The sequence below is a fragment of the Bison bison genome, unplaced genomic scaffold, assembly GCF_000754665.1.
Source record: "Bison bison bison isolate TAMUID 2011002044 unplaced genomic scaffold, Bison_UMD1.0 scf7180017864124, whole genome shotgun sequence".
In the NCBI taxonomy this organism is placed as follows: Eukaryota; Metazoa; Chordata; class Mammalia; order Artiodactyla; family Bovidae; genus Bison; species Bison bison.
The window spans coordinates 122,552-140,807 of record NW_011494696.1 but is presented as its reverse complement, the minus strand read 5'-3'; the positions used below and the strand labels follow the sequence as shown (position 1 = coordinate 140,807).

Here is an 18,256-nt window from a genome sequence, read left to right as displayed (position 1 = left end):
CATTGTTCTAGATCCTTCACTCCCAGACCCAAACAGAGGCACCCATTTGTTTCAGCACCATTAAGAGTGAAACCCTTTATTCTTTTCTAAGAATAGGGTGTGCAGACCACCAAATACAGTTCACCAGCATCCTGGGAAGTAGTGATCAAAGTGTGAGTGAGTGTGTGTTAGGAGCGGCCTTACTGATTCCTGAACCACTCCAAGCATTTACACTGCCCGTGCCAGTCCAATCCTGTCATTTCCTTGATCAAAGACTGAGAAATACCACCTCAGGAAGATGTCACCCAGGATCTAGTTCTCTGTAGATGGACTCACTCTGTTCTCTTGAAAGGGGGAATGGCACTCGTCTTTAGAATCCTGAGGGGAGTCAGAGACACACCAGTCAGCATGAACTGTTACCGGTGACTCCCTCCAATATCCAGACCCTGCACACTTCTCATTATTTCCCTCTTTTGGCAAGTATCAAGGGGTTTTCTTACCAGAAGGGGATATGAGAGTTCATCCAAAAGAAAGAGGGTCAAGTCATGAGGTTGCCATGAGGAAGGGTGTGGGGGAGGGGAGGACTGGGAGTTGGGGAAACAGAGGAATGAAAAACAACAAAGTCCTACTGTAGAGTGTAAGGAACTATATTCAATATTCAGTGACAAACCACATGAAAAAGAGTGAAAAAAAGAAAAAATAATTTTTATGTGTATAACTGAGTCACATTGCTGTGCAGCAGAACTTAATGCAGCACTGAAGATTAGCCACACTTCAATATAATTTTTTAGAAAAGAACAAGTGTGTCCATAGTTCTCCTCACTCCCTGTTTCCTCTCTTCTGACTCCTGCTCCTTGATATTTTTTATGTTAGTTCAAACATTTTATTTCTTTTTTATTTTCTTACTCCTTCTCCCCTCCTTTCATTTATTTATTTTTAAATTTATTTATTTTAATTGGAGGCTAATTATTTTACAATATTGTATTGGTTCTGCCACACATCAACATGAATCCGCCACGGGCATATACATGTTCCCCATCCTGAACCCCCCTCCCAACTCCCTCCCCATACCATCCCTCTGGGTCATCCCAGTGCACCAGCCCCAAGCATCCTGTATCAAACATGGACTGGCGATTTGTTTCTTATATGATATTATACATGTTCTCTGCAGAGAATGCCAGTTCTCCTCCTGCATCCCCACAATCTGTACTTTATTAAAAAACTTTATTTTGTTTTGGAGTATAGCTGACTAACAATACTCTGAGTTTCAGGTGGACAGTAAAGGGACTCAACCATATGTTTCCGTGCATCTTGGTCCTAAGATACCCCTCCCATCCAGGCTGTCATATAACTGAGGGGAGTTCCCTGTGCTACACAGTAACTCATTGTTGGTTATCCATCTTAAATAGAGCAGTGCCCACAACACGTTCCTGAAGACTTAACTCAGGAACTCTGCGAAGCCTCCTTTGGCCCACACTCACCCTCTTTGGCCATTCCAGGCTTGGTTGTTTAATGTACTCTGGGTCCCATCCCCACGGGTCAGTCCGTAGCCCTCATCACCCCTAGTAAGTCCCCAGTGCCCCAGTGCAGACCACCTTGAGATGCCATTTGCATGGAATCCAGTGCAGTTTTGCCTAGAACCAAGCAACCCTCCACATGGCTCCATGAGTTTACAGTTTTAGAATTCCTGAAATTCCCTCTCTTCCTCAAAGCCTTCTTTGAGCCCATCAGCCTGCTCTGAACTCTTGCAGGGAGCTGACATGAAGCCTCCACCCTGTGCCAGGCCTGAGCAGTCACTGGGTACCCTTTATTCACCTTAGTATCCAATCTCCCCACAGAGGGGTCGGGTACCCCAACTCACAAAGGAGGCACTTGGCCAGAGCAGGGGGAAGATGCAGCTGAGAACTAGACTGACCATGTAATTTATCATCCAAACCAGGAAAACTTTGAGAAGGGAAGGGAGACTGTGAACTTACACTGGGACATCAGACCGGGACTGTCCCCAGCCATTCTCCTTGTAACATGGCCTATTTCAGGGACTGCTAAAGCTGACTTTCATGTTTATGCACCTAAAGGTTCAGATTGAATTGCAGCTCTTTGAGGACTGAGGACCTTAGTGTTCCCCTCTCCCTGACTCCCACCATGCCAGCATGGTGTGTCGTCTCCACATTTATTTCAGGAAGATCAGTGTCCCAGAGGGCCCTTTACTCTCAAGTGATTGGTTTTCTGGCAGGCACTAGCCCAGCTACAGGGCTCAGCACCATATGCAATGGTGTGACATGGCCTCCAGAGGGCGCCCTCCTTCCAGCAGCAGCCCAAGGGTTCCTGCAAGCTCCAGTTTGAGAACCAACCCTCAGTATTGTCCCCTCACCTTGAGGATGTAGCCTCGAGCTGGCACTGGGTAATTGATGCCGTTGATGGTGAAGATAATAGGGGGCAGGGTATTGACCGCAGAATATGAAACAAAGTACTGTTAGAGAGAGAGGATGAGAGGTTGGCCCTGGAGATCCTTGTTTTGTGTGGAGACAGGGAGTGACCCTGGGGCATGACCCTTCACCTCGGCACACTGTGGCGTGGTGCCGATGAGCTTCTGTATGTTATCGACCACTGTTCTTGGGCCAAGGATCAGTGATGTCCCGGTGCCCACAAGGGCTTGCAGCCGCCAGAACAAGCAATAACCTTTCTTTTCATGGAGATGCTGAAAGCAATGGAAGAAAGCAGGTGTCAAGGTCACTCTGAGTCTCCCCAGAGCTGCCCCCTTCCCAACTGTCCCTAAACAGCCCTTCTTCTCTTGCCCTCTTTTCCTTTGCTCTCGACACAGCACCTTTCTTGACATCCTCGAATGCAGTACTTGAATATACCAGGATCTTTTGCACCTTGACACAAGCTGGACTTCCTTCCTAGAAGACTCCACTCCCCTTTGACAAGCAAATTTCTTCTCATCTTCCAGAGTCCACCTTAATTGTATAGTTTTCGGGAAGTCTTTCCCCCAGTGTTTATCAGTCTCCTGTCTTGGTCACTCTCTGTAGACCCTTCCTCATGTCTGCTCTGCTGCTGCTGCTAACTCACTTCAGTCGTGTCCGACTCTGTGCGACCTCATAGAAGGCAGCCCACCAGGCTCTGCGATCCCTGGGATTTTCTGGACAAGAGTACTGGAGTGGGTTGCCATTGCCTTCTCCTCCTCATGTCTAGCATGTACCAAAGTCACAATGCACTATGTCGGCAGGTCACTTCATGTACATCTGCCTTCTTAGATGTGAGGGCAAGTTTTATTCTCCTTGCCTCCCTAAAGAGCCTGGCACACAGTGGATGCCCAATGCTTGTCTGTTCAATGAGTGAATGAAGACTGAGAAAACAATGAGAAACATCCAGAGAGCTGTATCTATTGAGGAACAAATAACGGGTCTCACACAGAGTGAAGGTGGAGATTCTCAGGTGCAGCAGATTTTCATAGTAAAGGGATAGAGGGGCTCCTCTGGGAGAGGGTGTTTCCCAGCACTGCTCCTACAACCAGCTCAGACCCTGAGACCCTGGCCAGGAAATACATGACTAGCCTGCAGAAACTCCAAAGGACAGGTCACCTTTTGTCTGAGGGTATCACACAGAATCCTATCAGTTATGCCTCTTGTCCTCAGGTCACTCCTGGATCCCACCTTCCTGATTCTCTGTTATAGCCCCTGTCCCACTGTGTGCCCAAGAATGTGGGGTGTTTTTTTTATTAGTTGCTTTCACATCTTAAGACTGCAGCCAAACTCCCTCCACTGCTGTGTAGCTGCTCCCAAAGAAGACTAGTTTTCCCCATTTTTGCAGGACTGTCCCTGTTTTTAAACTGACATTTATCTGTACTGAGAACTTCCTATGTCCTAGGTAGCTCTCGACACTTGGTCATCTTATCATAACTCTGTTCAGGCTGGTGAAATTCTCCCTGATCCTCTGTTCACCACACTGTAGAGTCCTCTAACTATGCTCCCCACCTCAAAGGGTGGTGTGTGCAGCCCTCTCCTAGCTGCACAGACCTCTTTAGACCCTTTTAGGACCCTGGTCTGAGCCTTGCTCAGAATACCTGGGGATTATGAACCCATGGGTTGTTTGTGTATCTATGTGCTTGTGTGTTTGTTTGTATGTGTTTGTATGTGTCTCTGTGTGTGCTTGTGTGTCTCTGGCTAGCTATGCATGTTTTTATGTGTCTCTGTCTATGTTTATGTGTCTGCTTGTGTGTTTCCACGTGTCTCTGTGTTTGTCTGTGTCGTTGTGGGTGATGTATATGTCTGTGTGACTGTGTGTCTGAGAATGCATTTGTGTGTTTCTGCCTGTGTTCATGTACAGTAGTGGGACCATCACTTGGGCTGACCCTTTGAGGGAGAGGCTTACTGGTCCAAGTGTACACTCCACTCGCCCAGGTGGATCAGTGGTACCCAGTTGAGCTCTCCCTTGTAGTAGCTGTGGTCCACCCCACCAAACATCACCACACTGCCCTCCCGCTTGTATCTGTAGAGAGAAGAGAGGTGGGGGATCCTTGGAAAACAGTAGCAATAGCACTGTCTGAGAGCTCTTCTTGTCCACCCATCAAGGCCCTAATAAGGTCCCCATGTACAGATGCAGAAATCGAGTCTAGGAGTGATTGAGATCCAGACTGAGGTCGGTTACTGGCTAATGAGTGGCACAGAGGAGGTTAGAAGCTGAATCACTTGGCTGGGCTCCTTCCACTAAGTCTTCTGAAGACCCCCTGGAACTCCAGCGACCGGAGTGCTCAGACACCCTCAGAGGACAGGTGCTGAAGCTTTTGGCTTTCCCCTTGTCCACTTTGTCATTTTTCAGGAAAATCAAGGCTGGGAGTTCTAAGGGTGTGGGTTCAGCTCACCCAGAGTTGGCTCCACTGGCCTGTGACATCTACTGTCCAAACGGCCCCACACTCAGAAGGGACCCCACCTCTGGTTTCTCTGTCTTGAAATGCCTAATATTTCTTGAACAAGGGGTCCCACACTTTTGTGTCCCACACTTTTGGTTTTCATTGGCTCATACAAATTGGGTAACTGGTCCTGGGCTCCAAGTGAAATAAATACTAATGAGGAAGGAAAGATATCCACCATCCTTCTCCTTCTTTACTGATCAAATTCATAAGCAAATCCTAATGTCTTTTCCTTCAACTTGTTTCCTGTTGCCTTCCATTAGCCTTCTTCCTCACTCACCCCCCCTAGACCAAGTTACTGGTTTTGAGCCCAGGATCGGGGTTGTCTTCCAATAAAATTTTATTTATAAATGCCAGGGGTGAAGCCAGGTAGGGCCCTGGGGTCATATTTATGGTGGGTTAGATTATCTCTCAGGATACCTCTTTATCAAATGTTCTAATTTTCTTGCAACTAAAAGCATATTACAGGTAATTTGGAGAAAGAGATTGTCCATCTCAGACATACTTGCTCAAGCAGAAGGCAAAAACAGGCTCAGAAATGGCACCTTCATTCTTCAGCTTGTCAAAGATGGGGATGGCTCCAGAGAAGGATATGTTGGGATAGTTCAAGCTCAAGACACCATCAAAAGGCATATCAAACCAGGTTTCCATAATGGTTAGACCAAACAGCTGGTCAGTACTTACAAGGTCCCCAATCTGTAGGAGAGGAGTGTTCCCACTTACAGATATGTGAAGTGGGGCTAGGACTGGGCTGGGGTGCATTGCCATTAGATCCTCAGAGAAGAATTGAGGCTGGGCTCTGTCTTTGGTGGCCCACAGATGGTTAGAGCAAGGTGGAAGGGGAATTTGGGTTCTATTTGAGAGAGGCTGAGAATTTTAAAACATCTGCCTCTCTGAAAAACACCACCGGAGTGAGTCAAAGCCTCATGGCTTTGTACAAGTGGGGCAACCAAGAGTCAGGCCAGGTCCCATTGGTGCCACCTTATGGACAAAACGATCAAGAGCAAGATAGCCTGCTCTTTGCCATCACTGTGACCTAATGACAGGAATGGACTGCATTCTCTGTAATGTACTGTGGATTCTGCATCTGTACAGGAAGACAGAAGCCAAAAACACAATCTTGCTTGCAGGGTTCTATGAAATTACTGCCTGGGGAATTCCCTTTTGGGAATATGTGTGTATTTGTGTGAGTGTGTATGAGAGAGAAAGAGAGAGAGGGGAACTACTCAAGTACTTTGGGGGACGCAGGCCATATGTTTATTAGACTCTCAAGGGTCGTCTAGAGTGAGAACTCATTTATCAGACCCCTTGACTTCTCAGGCTTCCAGTTTCCCACTCTGGATACCTGAAGTCCTTGGCTGCTCCCAGGGTCCCCAGATCAGTTTTATCCTGTCCCCAAACGCTTTACAGCAACCTCAGCCCTGAAAAGCCAGCCTAACTCCACCTTTTATCAATGTGTGACCTCAGCAAGGCCCTTGCTGTCTGTACCTCAGTTTCCTCATATGTCTCATGAGCTAATCAGAGTAACTGCTGTGTGGGATTGTTGCAGGATTAAACCAGTTATTACCTGAAAGTGCCTGGAACAGTCTGTGAATATAAAAGTGAGTGCTTTTATCCCCTCTTCTCACTCACAGCAAAATGAATCTTGAACTGCTCATGGGCAGAGGAACTGCAAGTCCACACCTCAGGCCACTCTCTGGGATAGTTAATCTGTTTGCTCATGTGTCACCATGCGCACTGCCTCCCCAGAGACATGATCCTGTGAATAAGATGGCCAATATCTATGGGAGTTAGGCTAGGAAGGGTCCTGCCAGATAGTCCTGCATCTGCTTTGCAAGCAGGGGCCACTCCATAGCCAGTCCTGACTCAGCATTTGTTACACTGTTACCCGGACTGTGTGATGAGCAACAACTCTTCTCATCCTTCCAGAACTGAAGTAGATGTTGAAGGTGTCATTGGTAAACTGGAAGGTGGAAGACTAATGATGTTTGAACTTAACTTGTTTAGCTGCAGAAACAAGAGATGAATGTCATCAGGTGCCAAGGTTGGAAACAGGGTGGCAGGGCCAGTGAAGAATGGTCTGGGTACAGGGTGTCTGTACTCACAACAGGTTAGGCTGCTGCAATAGATGGAGGGCACCAACAAGTCAGATGAGCCTGTGTCAAAGACAACCTGGAATTCCTGAGGGGGTGTTCCAATGGTGACGTCACCCACGTAGAGCATCTACAGGGAGAAGGAGGGAGTTGGTTAGTGCAGAACTGGCTACCCTCTATTCCCACACTGATGCCTCCCTCTGGGTGTCACATATCTCTGGAGATCACTTTCTAACCACCGTGCCGCTCACAAACTTTGGTCACAGAGGTATCTGCATTTGATATATTTTTCCTGTACTACATTGTATGCAGGATATTCACTCTATGACCAGGCGTTGAAGTGGTACCTCCTGCATGGAAAGCCCAAAGGCATAATCACTGCATGTCCAGGACCGCTGGGCACCCCGGGTAGTCCTGGTGCCTTCATTTGAGAAGCTCTGTAGTCTCTTCAAACCCAGCCTTAGCACCCGCTTCTCCAGGAGGTCCTTCTGGATCAACCCCAGCCACTCCTTCTAAACTCGGACCACATCCAATCAACACCACATAGGTGACCCTTTCATTTGACATATATTTATTCTTTGCCTATCTCTCAGGCTGGCATGGACATTCTTGAAGACATTTTTAAGGCAAAATAAGCCCTTTTTCTAATCTAAAAACAGTACCCACAGTGATTCTTATGGCCATATATGGAAAACAGGTTCAGTAACTTTTTACTGTTTTCGTTCTTGCATCTGTGGAAACTGAATTCCTCTACCTGGGGTTTCACAGTTGCTTTGCAGTTGATTCTACCTTTTGATCAGTGACGGTTCACTCTTCATCTGTAACTGAGTGGCTCACTAAGTTCAGAAGGAACAATCTCCCTTAAACTAATGACACATCTTTGACATAGAAATGGATGTTTACCTGCCACCTGGTAATTTCCGGGCCCAGTCACAAAGACCAATAGTTGAGGATGAGAGTGCCTTATCCTCTGGTTGGGCTCCCGGTTTTTCAGGGTTTCTGCCTCCTGCAGGAACCCCAACTCCAACATTCCTACCTGCCACCTCCAGATGAGCCCTAGTACTAGGCTAGAGCACCAGGGGGCGCTGTGGAGCACCATCCTCCCAAAATACACCCCTGATGTTTCTCAGGGGGTAAATAGTTAGATTTGAGCCACGAGAAGAAATCTGGGACAGACTGTAAGCATGTTCCTTCAGGAAACTGTTCAGCATGTTTTTTCCACTGAGGGTTTTTCTCATGGTCTTCACTTTTGTTAGAGATATTCTTTCACCGAGCATTTGACAAAGAAAACGAAGAAGATGCTACAATTATCTGTCAGTGTTAAGGTATAACTTTCATTTTAATGGCTCTGTGTATTTTCTAATCATTTTTATGAGACACATTATTATCAGAATTTTATGCATATGCCATGGCAAAGACATAGATTTGAATACAGGTTCTGTTCTGCATTCTTGGGTAAGCCATATGACCAAGTGGTGTCTCAGTCTCCCCATCAGTAAAATGGTGGAATGTAATAATACAAACCCTCCAAATAGCATATATTGGGGATAAGTGATGTGATGGATATAAGGTACCCAATAAATAGGAAGTCTCAAAAATAACAGCCATTAGCATTGCTGTCGCCAATCCACTCTAACCTTCTCATAGAACCTCAAGGAAGGAGTTAGAAGGGGGACTCTTATCCTCTTTTACAAGGGAGCAATTTGAAATGCAAGAGATTTCTGAGTTGGATGTGGTCACACTGCTTGTCAGATATAAAACACTGTTTATAAAACAGTGTGTATTTCTCCATGTTGAAAGAGAAGAGAGAGTTGAAAGAAGAATCCAAAATATAGGGAACAAATAAGGGAAACTCAGAGGTTGAAAAAGGAATTAAGAGTCAAATGAAAAATAAAAGAAAATAACACAGAGAGACATACACTTCCAGTGACTTCCAAAGAGATGGAGAGATAAATGACAGTGATACAGAGATGCAGACATAGGCATATACACACTGAAGTAGACAGGGAAAAAAGAGGACATGTTGAATAAAATGTAGAAAAGTGCTATTCCACAGGACCACATTGACATCTGCGTAGACTGTACACTGAACAGTTGCAAGGAGTTGCATTTTGAATAGGTCATGACATGACTGGACCCCAAGATTTGTGCAACTGAAATCTACAGCAAGACCTTGGGATCCACAGTTCCTATAGCAAGTTACTTATCAATAAGTAAGTGTTGAACTTTAAGACTCTTAGGGAAATATTCCATTCCCTTCTAAACCTGATGGGTGGAAAAATAATCAGATGAAAACAAAAATCTGAGAAAGGAATATGATGTGACTTACAGTCCCCATACTTACTTGGCTATGCACTCTGAGAAGGTCACCAGCCCGAGGAGCACAAGCCACTTCATGTTTTTTTCCTGGCTCCAAGTACTCAGGGAAGTTTGGGTTTTTAGCATGTAGTGGTGACCCTAGTTATATATGCTCTGACCTACCCTAGTTTTCCCGTTTAGGCCACTAAAAGATCTGGAAAAAATCACAAAGTTCTCGATAAAATCTTTACCTTCATCAGTGTCCTTGGCGAGTGGACTTTGAAGCTTCTCAGAATACAGAGAATTGAACTGTAATCTCTTCCTTGAAGCTTGGCTGGAAAATCAAATTGATCTGCATGGACATCTAGGAAGATGGAGAACCTTGCCTACTTGGAGAAAAAACTGCTAAGACCATCATGAAAATGGATACTAGGGGCCATGCTCAACATTCGTGGTTTCATGTCATTTTCCTAGCCACTTCATGTGATGTCCATTGCTGTCTGTGTTGGAGAGGAGATTGCTAGGAGGATAAGTTGTCAAATGGCAAAGTGAAGACTTCAGGGGCAGCCCAGAGACAACAACTGGCTTTAGGTAGGGTCTAATGGCAGACATCAGGGGCACCTATGATGCCAGTCTGCATCAAAGATTTAGGGCAGAGCAGTATGCCAGTTACATGGTTTTAGTATTTGAAGAAATGTCATATGCATCCACAAGATATTTTATAGCATCCAAAAAACCTACAAGGAAGAACTGTGTGCTAGGTTCTGGGTTAAAGGCTTCAAAGTCAAAGTTGATCAAGACAAAAGTAGTCTTTATCTTAAGAGGGCCAGCAGTTTAGTTCTCACAAACTAATGTCCCCAGGAGGCAGGAGATATGATTCTAGGACTAGGTGGCTATGTTGAACCCTGGGCAGCACAGGCCTTACCACTGGGAGCAGCCTTTCCTCCACTTCGCCCATTCTGTAAAGCAGGCCAGTTGGCCATGTTTTCAAGAGAATCAGAAGTTTGGATATTTATGTACAATGTACTGCTTTTAATGTTAGAAACTAATTGTTTTTTTTCCCAGAAAAACCAGTGGGAATAAAATCTCCACAGCAATGTGCTGGAATCATCCTTCAGTGTTTGCAGGTTTTTGTTTCTGGCCTAGAGTTGGGAATGCAGTGGGGACAGAGAGGAATTTAATTCATATTAGTTGATTTGAAAAGAGACTGAATGCATACCAAATATGCTGACTGATTGGAAAAGACCCTGATATAGGGAAGATTGAAGGCAGGAGGAGAAGCGGAAGACAGAGGATGAGATGGTTGGATGGCATCACCAAGTCGATGGATATGAGCATGAGCAAGCTTTGGGAGTTGGTAATGGATAGGGAAGCCTGGCATGCTGCAGCCTATGGCATTGCAAAGAGATGGATACAACTGAAGGACTGAACTGAATTGAACAAATTGAGAACAAAGACTAATAAATCTAATTGTATCAGGTTGTTGACTAGCTACCTATAACAACACATTACTTAAGAGGCTTTAAAATTCAGACTTATGACTCTACATTCAGAGTGGAATATCTTCTAAGGAAAAACAAAAATACTGCCCATCAAAAACAAAACCAAAGAAAACCAAAAGAAAAAAAGGAAAAAAATTTGAAAGTATATTCAACAACTTCAGTTCAGTTCAGTTGCTCAGTCGTGTCCAACTCTTTATGAGCCCATGAATGGCAGCATGCATGGCCTCCCTGTCCATCACCAACCCCTGGAGTCCACACATACTCATGTCCATTGAGTCGGTGATGCTATTGAACCATCTCATCCTCTCTCATCCCCTTCTCCTCCTGCCCTCAATCTTTCCCAACGTTAAGATCTTTTCATTTTTTATTTTTATTTATTTTAATTGGAGGCTAATTACTTTACAATATTGTATTGGTTTTGCCATACATCAACATGAATCCACCATGGGTGTACCTGTGTTCCCCCTCCTGAACCCCCCTTCCACCTCCCTTCCTGTACCATCCCTCTGGGTCATCCCAGTGCACCAGTCCCAAGCATCCTGTATCATGCATCCACCCTCAACTGGCGATTCGTTTCATATATGATATTGTACATGTTTCAGTGCCATTCTCCCAAGTCATCCCACCCTCACCCATGGTAATGGTTATAATTACCATCTTTCTAAATTTCGTATATATGCATTAGTATACTGTATTGGTGTTTTTCTTTCTGGCTTACTTCACTCTGTATAATAAGCTCCAGTTTAATCCACCTCATTAGGACTGAGTCAAATGTAGTCTTTTTAGTGCCTGAGTAATACCTCATTGTGTATATATACCACAGGGTTCTTATCCATTCATCTGTTGATGGACATCTAGGTTGCTTCCATGTCCTGGCCATTATAAACAGTGCTGCGATGAACACTGGGGTACACGTGTCTCTTCCAGTTCTGGTTTCCTCAGTGTGTATGCCCAGCAGTGGGATTGCTGGATCATAAGGCAGTTCTATTTCCAGTTTTTTAAGGAATCTACACACTATTCCATAATGGCTGTATTAGTTTGCATTCCCACCAACAGTGTAAGAGGGTTCCCTTTTCTCCACACTCTCTCCAGCATTTATTGCTAGTAGACTTTTGGATAGCAGCCATTTTGACTGGTGTGAAATGGTACCTCATTGTGGTTTTGATTTGCATTTCTCTGATAATGAATAATGTTGAGCATCTTTTCATGTGTTTGTTAGCCATCTGTATGTCTTCTTTGGAGAAATGTCTATTTAGTACTTAGGCCCATGTTTTGATTGGGCCGTTTCTTTTTCTGGAATTGAGCTGCAGGAGTTGCTTGTATATTTTTGAGAATAGTTCTTTGTCAGTTTCTTCATTTGCTATTATTTTCTCCCATTCTGAAGGCTGTCTTTTCACCTTGCTTATAGTTTCCTTTGTTGTGTAGAAACTTTGATTTTGATTAGGTCCCGTTTTTATTTTTCCTTTTATTTCCAATATTCTTGGAGGTGGGTCATAGAGGATCCTGCTGTGATTTATGTTGGAGAGTGTTTTGCCTATGTTCTCCTCTAGGAGTTTTATTGTTTCTGGTCTTACGTTTAGATCTTTAGTCCATTTTGAGTTTATTTTTGTGTATGGTGTTAGAAAGTGTTCTAGTTTCATTCTTTTACAAGTGGTTGACCAGTTTCCCCAGCATCACTTGTTAAAGAGATTGTCTTTTCTCCATTGTATATTCTTGCTTCCTTTGTCAAAGATAAGGTGTCCATAGATGGGCGGATATATCTCTAGGCTTTCTATTTTGTTCCATTGATCTATATTTCTGTCTTTGTGCCAGTACCACACTGTCTTGATGACTGTGGCTTTGTAGTAGAGCCTGAAGTCAGGCAGGTTGATTCCTCCAGTTCCATTCTTCTTTCTCAAGATTGCTTTGGCTATTTGAGGTTTTTTGTATTTCCATACAAACTGTGAAATTATTTGTTCTAGTTCTGTGAAAAATACTGTTGGTAGCTTGATAGGGATTGCATTGAATCTATAGATTGCTTTGGGTAGTATAATCATTTTCACTCTATTGATTCTTCTGATCCACGAACACGGTATATATCTCCATCTATTAGTGTCCTCTTTGATTTCTTTCACCAGTGTTTTATTGTTTTCTATATATAGGTATTTTGTTTCTTTAAATAGATATAGCCCTAAATATTTTATTCTTTTCATTGCAATGGTGAATGGAATTTTTTCCTTAATTTCTCTTTCTATTTTCTCATTATTAATGTATAGGAATGAAAGGGATTTCTTTGTGTTGATTTTATATCCTGCAACTTTACTATATTTATTGATAAGTTCCAGTAATTTTCTGGTGGAGTCTTTAGGGTTTTCTATATAGAGGATCATGTCATCTGCAAACAGTGAGAGTTTTACTTCTTCTTTTTGAATTTGGATTCCTTTTATTTCTTTTTCTGCTCTGAATTCTGTAGCCAAACCTTCCAAAACTATGTTGAATAGTAATGGTGAAAGTGGGCACCCTTGTCTTGTTCCTGACTTTAGGGGAAATGTTTTCAATTTTTCATCATTGAGGATAATGTTTGCTGTAGGTTTGTCATATATATTTTTTCTTATGTTGAGGTATATTCCTTCTATTCCTCCATTCTGGATAGTTTTTATCATAAGTGGATGTTGAATTCTGTCACTGGCTTTCTCTGCATCTATTGAGATAATCATATGGCTTTTATTTTTCAATTTGTTAATGTGGTGTATTACATTGATTGATTTGCGGATATTGAAGCATCCTTGCATCCCTGGGATAAAGCCCACTTGGTCATGTGTATGATCTTTTTAATGTGTTGTTGGATTTTGATTGCTAGAATTTTGTTAAGGATTTTTGCATCTATGTTCATCAGTGTTATTGGCCTGTAGTTTTCTTTTTTTCTGTGGCATCTTTGTTAGGTTTTGGTTTTGGGTGGTGGTAGCCTCATAGAATGAGTTTGGAAGTTTACCTTCCCCTGCAATTTTCTGCAAGAGTTTAAGTAGAATAGGTGTTAGCTCTTCACTAAATTGTTGGTAGAATTCAGCTGTGAAGCTGTCTGGGTTTTGTTTGCTGGTAGATTTCTGATTACACTTTCAATTTCCATGTTTGTGATGGGCCTGTTAAGATTTTCTATTTCTTCCTGGTTCAGTTTTGGAAAGTTGTACTTTTCTAAGAATTTGTCCATTTCTTCCAAATTGTCCATTTTATTGGCATAAAGTTGCTCATAGTAGTCTCTTATGATCCTTTGTATTTCTGTGTTGTCTGTTGTGATCTCTCCATTTTTATTTCTAATTTTATTGATTTGATTTTTCTCCTTTTGTTTCTTGATGAGTCTGGCTAATGGTTTGTCAATTTTATTTATCCTCTCAAAGAACCAGTTTTTGGCTTTGTTGGTTTTTACTATGGTCTCTTTTGTTTCTTTTGCATTTATTTCTGCCCGCATTTTGAAGATTTCTTTCCTTCTACTAACCCTGGGGTTCTTCATTTCTTCCTTTTCTAGTTGCTTTAGGTGTAGAGTTAGGTTATTTATTTGACTTTGTTCTTATTTCTTGAGGCATGCCTGTTTTGCTATGAACCTTCCCCTTAGCACTGCTTTTACAGTGTCCCACAGGTTTTGGATTGTTGTGTTTTCATTTTCATTTGTTTCTATGCATATTTTGATTTCTTTTTTGATTTCTTCTGTGATTTGTTGGTTATTCAGCAGCGTGCTGTTCAGCCTCCATATGTTGGACCTTTTAATAGTTTTCCTCCTGTAATTGAGATCTAATCTTACTGTCTTGTGGTCAGAAAAGATGTTTGGAATGATTTCAATTTTTTTTTTTTTGAATTTACCAAGGCTAGATTTATGGCCCAGGATGTGATCTATCCTGGAGAAGGTTCCATGTGCACTTGAGAAAAAGGTGAAATTCATTGTTTTGGAGTGAAATGTCCTATAGATATCAATTAGGTCTAACTGGTCTATTGTATCATTTATAGTCTGTATTTCCTTGTTAATTTTCTGTTTAGTTGATCTATCCATAGGTATGAGTGAGGTATTAACATTTCCCACACAATAATATTGTGTTATTGTTAATTTCCCCTTTCATACTTGTTAGCATTTGTCTTACATTTTGCGGTGCTCCTATGTTGGGTGCCTGTGTATTTATAATTGTTATATCTTCTTCTTGGATTTATATTTTTATCATTATGTAGTGTCCTTCTTTGTCTCTTTTCACAGCCTTTGTTTTAAAGTCTATTTTCTAGTAATTTTCTGGTGGAGTCTTTAGGGTTTTCTATGTAGAGGATCATGTCGTCTGCAAATAGTGAGAGTTTTACTTCTTCTTTTCCAATTTGGATTCCTTTTATTTATTTTTCTGCTCTGATTGTTGTGGCCAAAACTTCCAAAAAAAAAAACAAACCTGGAAATAGAACTGCCTTATGATCCAGCAATCCCACTGCTGGGCATACATACTGAGGAAACCAGAAGGGAAAGAGACACGTGTACCCCAGTGTTCATCGCAGCACTGTTTATAATAGCCAGGACATGGAAGCAACCTAGATGTCCATCAGCAGATGAATGGATAAGAAAGCTGTGGTACATATACACTATGGAGTATTACTCAGCCATTAAAAAGAATTCATTTGAATCAGTTCTAATGAGGTGGATGAAACTGGAGCCTATTATACAGAGTGAAGTAAGCCAGAAGGAAAAACACCAATACAGTATACTAACGCATATATATGGAATTTAGAAAGATGATAACAATAACCCTGTGTACGAGACAGCAAAAGAGACACTGATGTATGGAACAGTCTTATGGACTCTGTGGGAGAGGGAGAGGGTGGGAAGACTTGGGAGAATGGCATTGAAACATGTATAATATCATATATGAAATGAGTTGCCAGTCCAGGTTCAATGCACGATACTGGATGCTTGGGGCTAGTGCACTGGGACGACCAGAGGCATGGTATGGGGAGGGAGGAGGGAGGAGGGTTCAGGATGGGGAGCACATGTATACCTGTGATGGATTCATTTTGATATTTGGCAAAACTAATACAATTATGTAAAGTTTAAAAATAAAATAAAATTAAAAAAAATAATAAAGTCTATTTTATCTGATATGAGTATTGCTACTCCTGCTTTCTTTTGGTTTCCATTTGCATGGAATATCTTTTTCCAGCCCTTCACTTTCAGTCTGTATGTGTCCCTTGTTTTGAGGTGGGTCTCTTGTAGACAACATATATAGGGGTCTTGTTTTTGTATCCATTCAGCCAGTCTTTGTCTTTTGGTTGGGGCATTCAACCTATTTATGTTTAAGGTAATTATTGATAAGTATGATCCCATTGCCATTCACTTTATTGTTTTGGGTTCGAGTTTATACACCCTTTCTGTGTTTCTGGTCTAGAGAAGATCCTTTAGCATTTGTTGGAAAGCTGGTTTGGTGGTGCTGAATTCTCTCAGCTTTTGCTTGTCTGTAAAGCTTTTGATTTCTCCTTCATATTTGAATGAGATCCTTGCTGGGTACCATAATCTGGGCTGTAGGTTATTTTCTTTCATCACTTTAAGTCTGTCCTGCCATTCCCTCCTGGCCTGAAGAGTTTCTATTGAAAGATTAGCTGTTATCCTTATGGGAATCCCCTTGTGTGTTACTTGTTGTTTTTCCCTTGCTGTTTTTAATATTTGTTCTTTGTGTTTTATCTTTGTTAATTTGATTAATATGTGTCTTGGGGGTATTTCGCCTTGGGTTTATCCTGTATGGGACTCTCTGGGTTTCTTGGACTTGAGTAATTATTTCCTTCCCCATTTTAGGGAAGTTTTCAACTATTATCTCCTCAAGTATTTTCTCATGGTCTTTCTTTTTGTCTTCTTCTTCTGGGACTCCTATGATTTGAATGTTGGAGCGTTTAACATTGTCCCAGAGGTCTCTGAGATTGTCCTCATTTCTTTTAATTAGTTTTTCTTTTTATCCTCTCTGATTCATTTATTTCTACCATTCTATCTTCTACTTCAGTAATCCTATCTTCGGCCTCCATTATTCTACTATTTGTTCCTTCCAGCATGTTTTTGATTTCATTTATTGCATTATTCATTATATATTGACTCTTTTTTATTTCTTCTAGGTCCTTGTTAAACCGTTCTTGCATCTTCTAAATCCTTGTCTCCAGGCTCTTTATCCATGATTCCATTTTGATTTCAAGATTTTGGATCATTTTCACTCTCATTATTCAGAATTCTTTATCAGGTAGATTCCCTGTCTCTTCCTCTTTTGTTTAGTTTGTTGGACATTTATCCTATTCCTTTACATGCTGGGTATTCCTCTGTCTCTTTGTCTTGTTTATATTGCTGTCTTTGGTGTGGCCTTTCTGTGTTCTGGCAGTTTGTGGAGTTCTCTTTTTTGTGGAGTTTCTTCACTTGGGTGGGGTTGTATGTGTGGCTTGTCAAGGTTTCCTGGTTAGGGAAGCCTGTTTTGGTGTTCTGGTGTGTGGATCTGGACTTCTTCTCTGTGGAGTGCAATGAGATGTCCAGTAATGAGTTATGAGATGTCAGTGGGTTTGGAGTGACTTTGGGCAGCCTGTATATTGAATCTAAGGGCTGTGCCCCTGTGTTGCTGGAGAATTTGCATGGTATGTCTTGCTCTGAAGATTGTTGGACCTTGGGTGGTGCCTGGTTTCAGTGTATGTATCAAGGCATTTGGTGAGCTCCTGTCAATTAATATTCCCTGTAGTCAGGAGTTCTCTGGTGTTCTCAGGATTCGGACTTAAGACTCCTGCTTCTGGTTTTCAGTCTTATTTTTACAGTAGCCTCAAGACTTCTCCCTCTGTACAGCCTAACCTAGATGTTAGGTTAAAGATGGAAATGTTAAAGGTTAAAGATGAAAAAGTTAAAGATGAAAAGTTTCTCTACAGTGAGGGACATCCAGAGAGGTTCACAGAATTACATGGAGAAGAGAAGAGGGAGGAGGGAATTAGAGGTGACTCGAATGAGATGAGATGGAATCAAAAGAGGAGAGAGCAAGCTAGCCAGTAATCACTTCCTTATATGTGCTTCACAGTCTGGACGCTCAGAGATGTTCACGGAGTTATACAAAGAGAAGAGGGAGGAAGGAGACAGAGGTGGGCAGGAGAATAAAAGGGGGGAATCAAAAGGAGAGAGACAAATCCAGCCAGTAATCAGTTCCCTAAGTGTTCTCCACCGTCTGGAACACACAAAGAGATTCACAGAGTTGGGTAGAGAAGAGAAGCAGGAGGGAGGAGATAGAGGCGACCTGGTGGATAAAAAGGAGAGTCCAAAGGGGAAGAGAGCAGTCAAGCCAGTAATCTTGCTCCCAAGTAAAAATGGGCACTGAAAATTGGGTTCTTAAAGGTACCAAATTGATAACAAATACCAAAAAGCAAAGATTAAAAATCTAGAGTAGAGGTTTGATTTTAAAAAATACAACATTAAAGAAAAGAAAATAAAGTCACAAAAATTACTATATATATATATATACAAA

At 42.2% G+C, this 18,256-nt stretch overlaps 1 protein-coding gene across 1 annotated transcript; it reads right to left on the bottom strand.

Moving 5' to 3' along the window:
• Positions 1-207: 207 nt before the first annotated feature.
• LOC104988328 (pregnancy-associated glycoprotein 1-like) lies at positions 208-9,378 on the bottom strand. Its single transcript, XM_010839610.1, is given in 10 exon segments — positions 208-357; positions 2,351-2,449; positions 2,537-2,631; positions 2,634-2,677; positions 4,351-4,467; positions 5,394-5,584; positions 6,777-6,895; positions 6,994-7,111; positions 8,094-8,244; positions 9,326-9,378. Coding segments are annotated over 10 exon segments (1,137 nt in total).
• Positions 9,379-18,256: the final 8,878 nt, after the last annotated feature.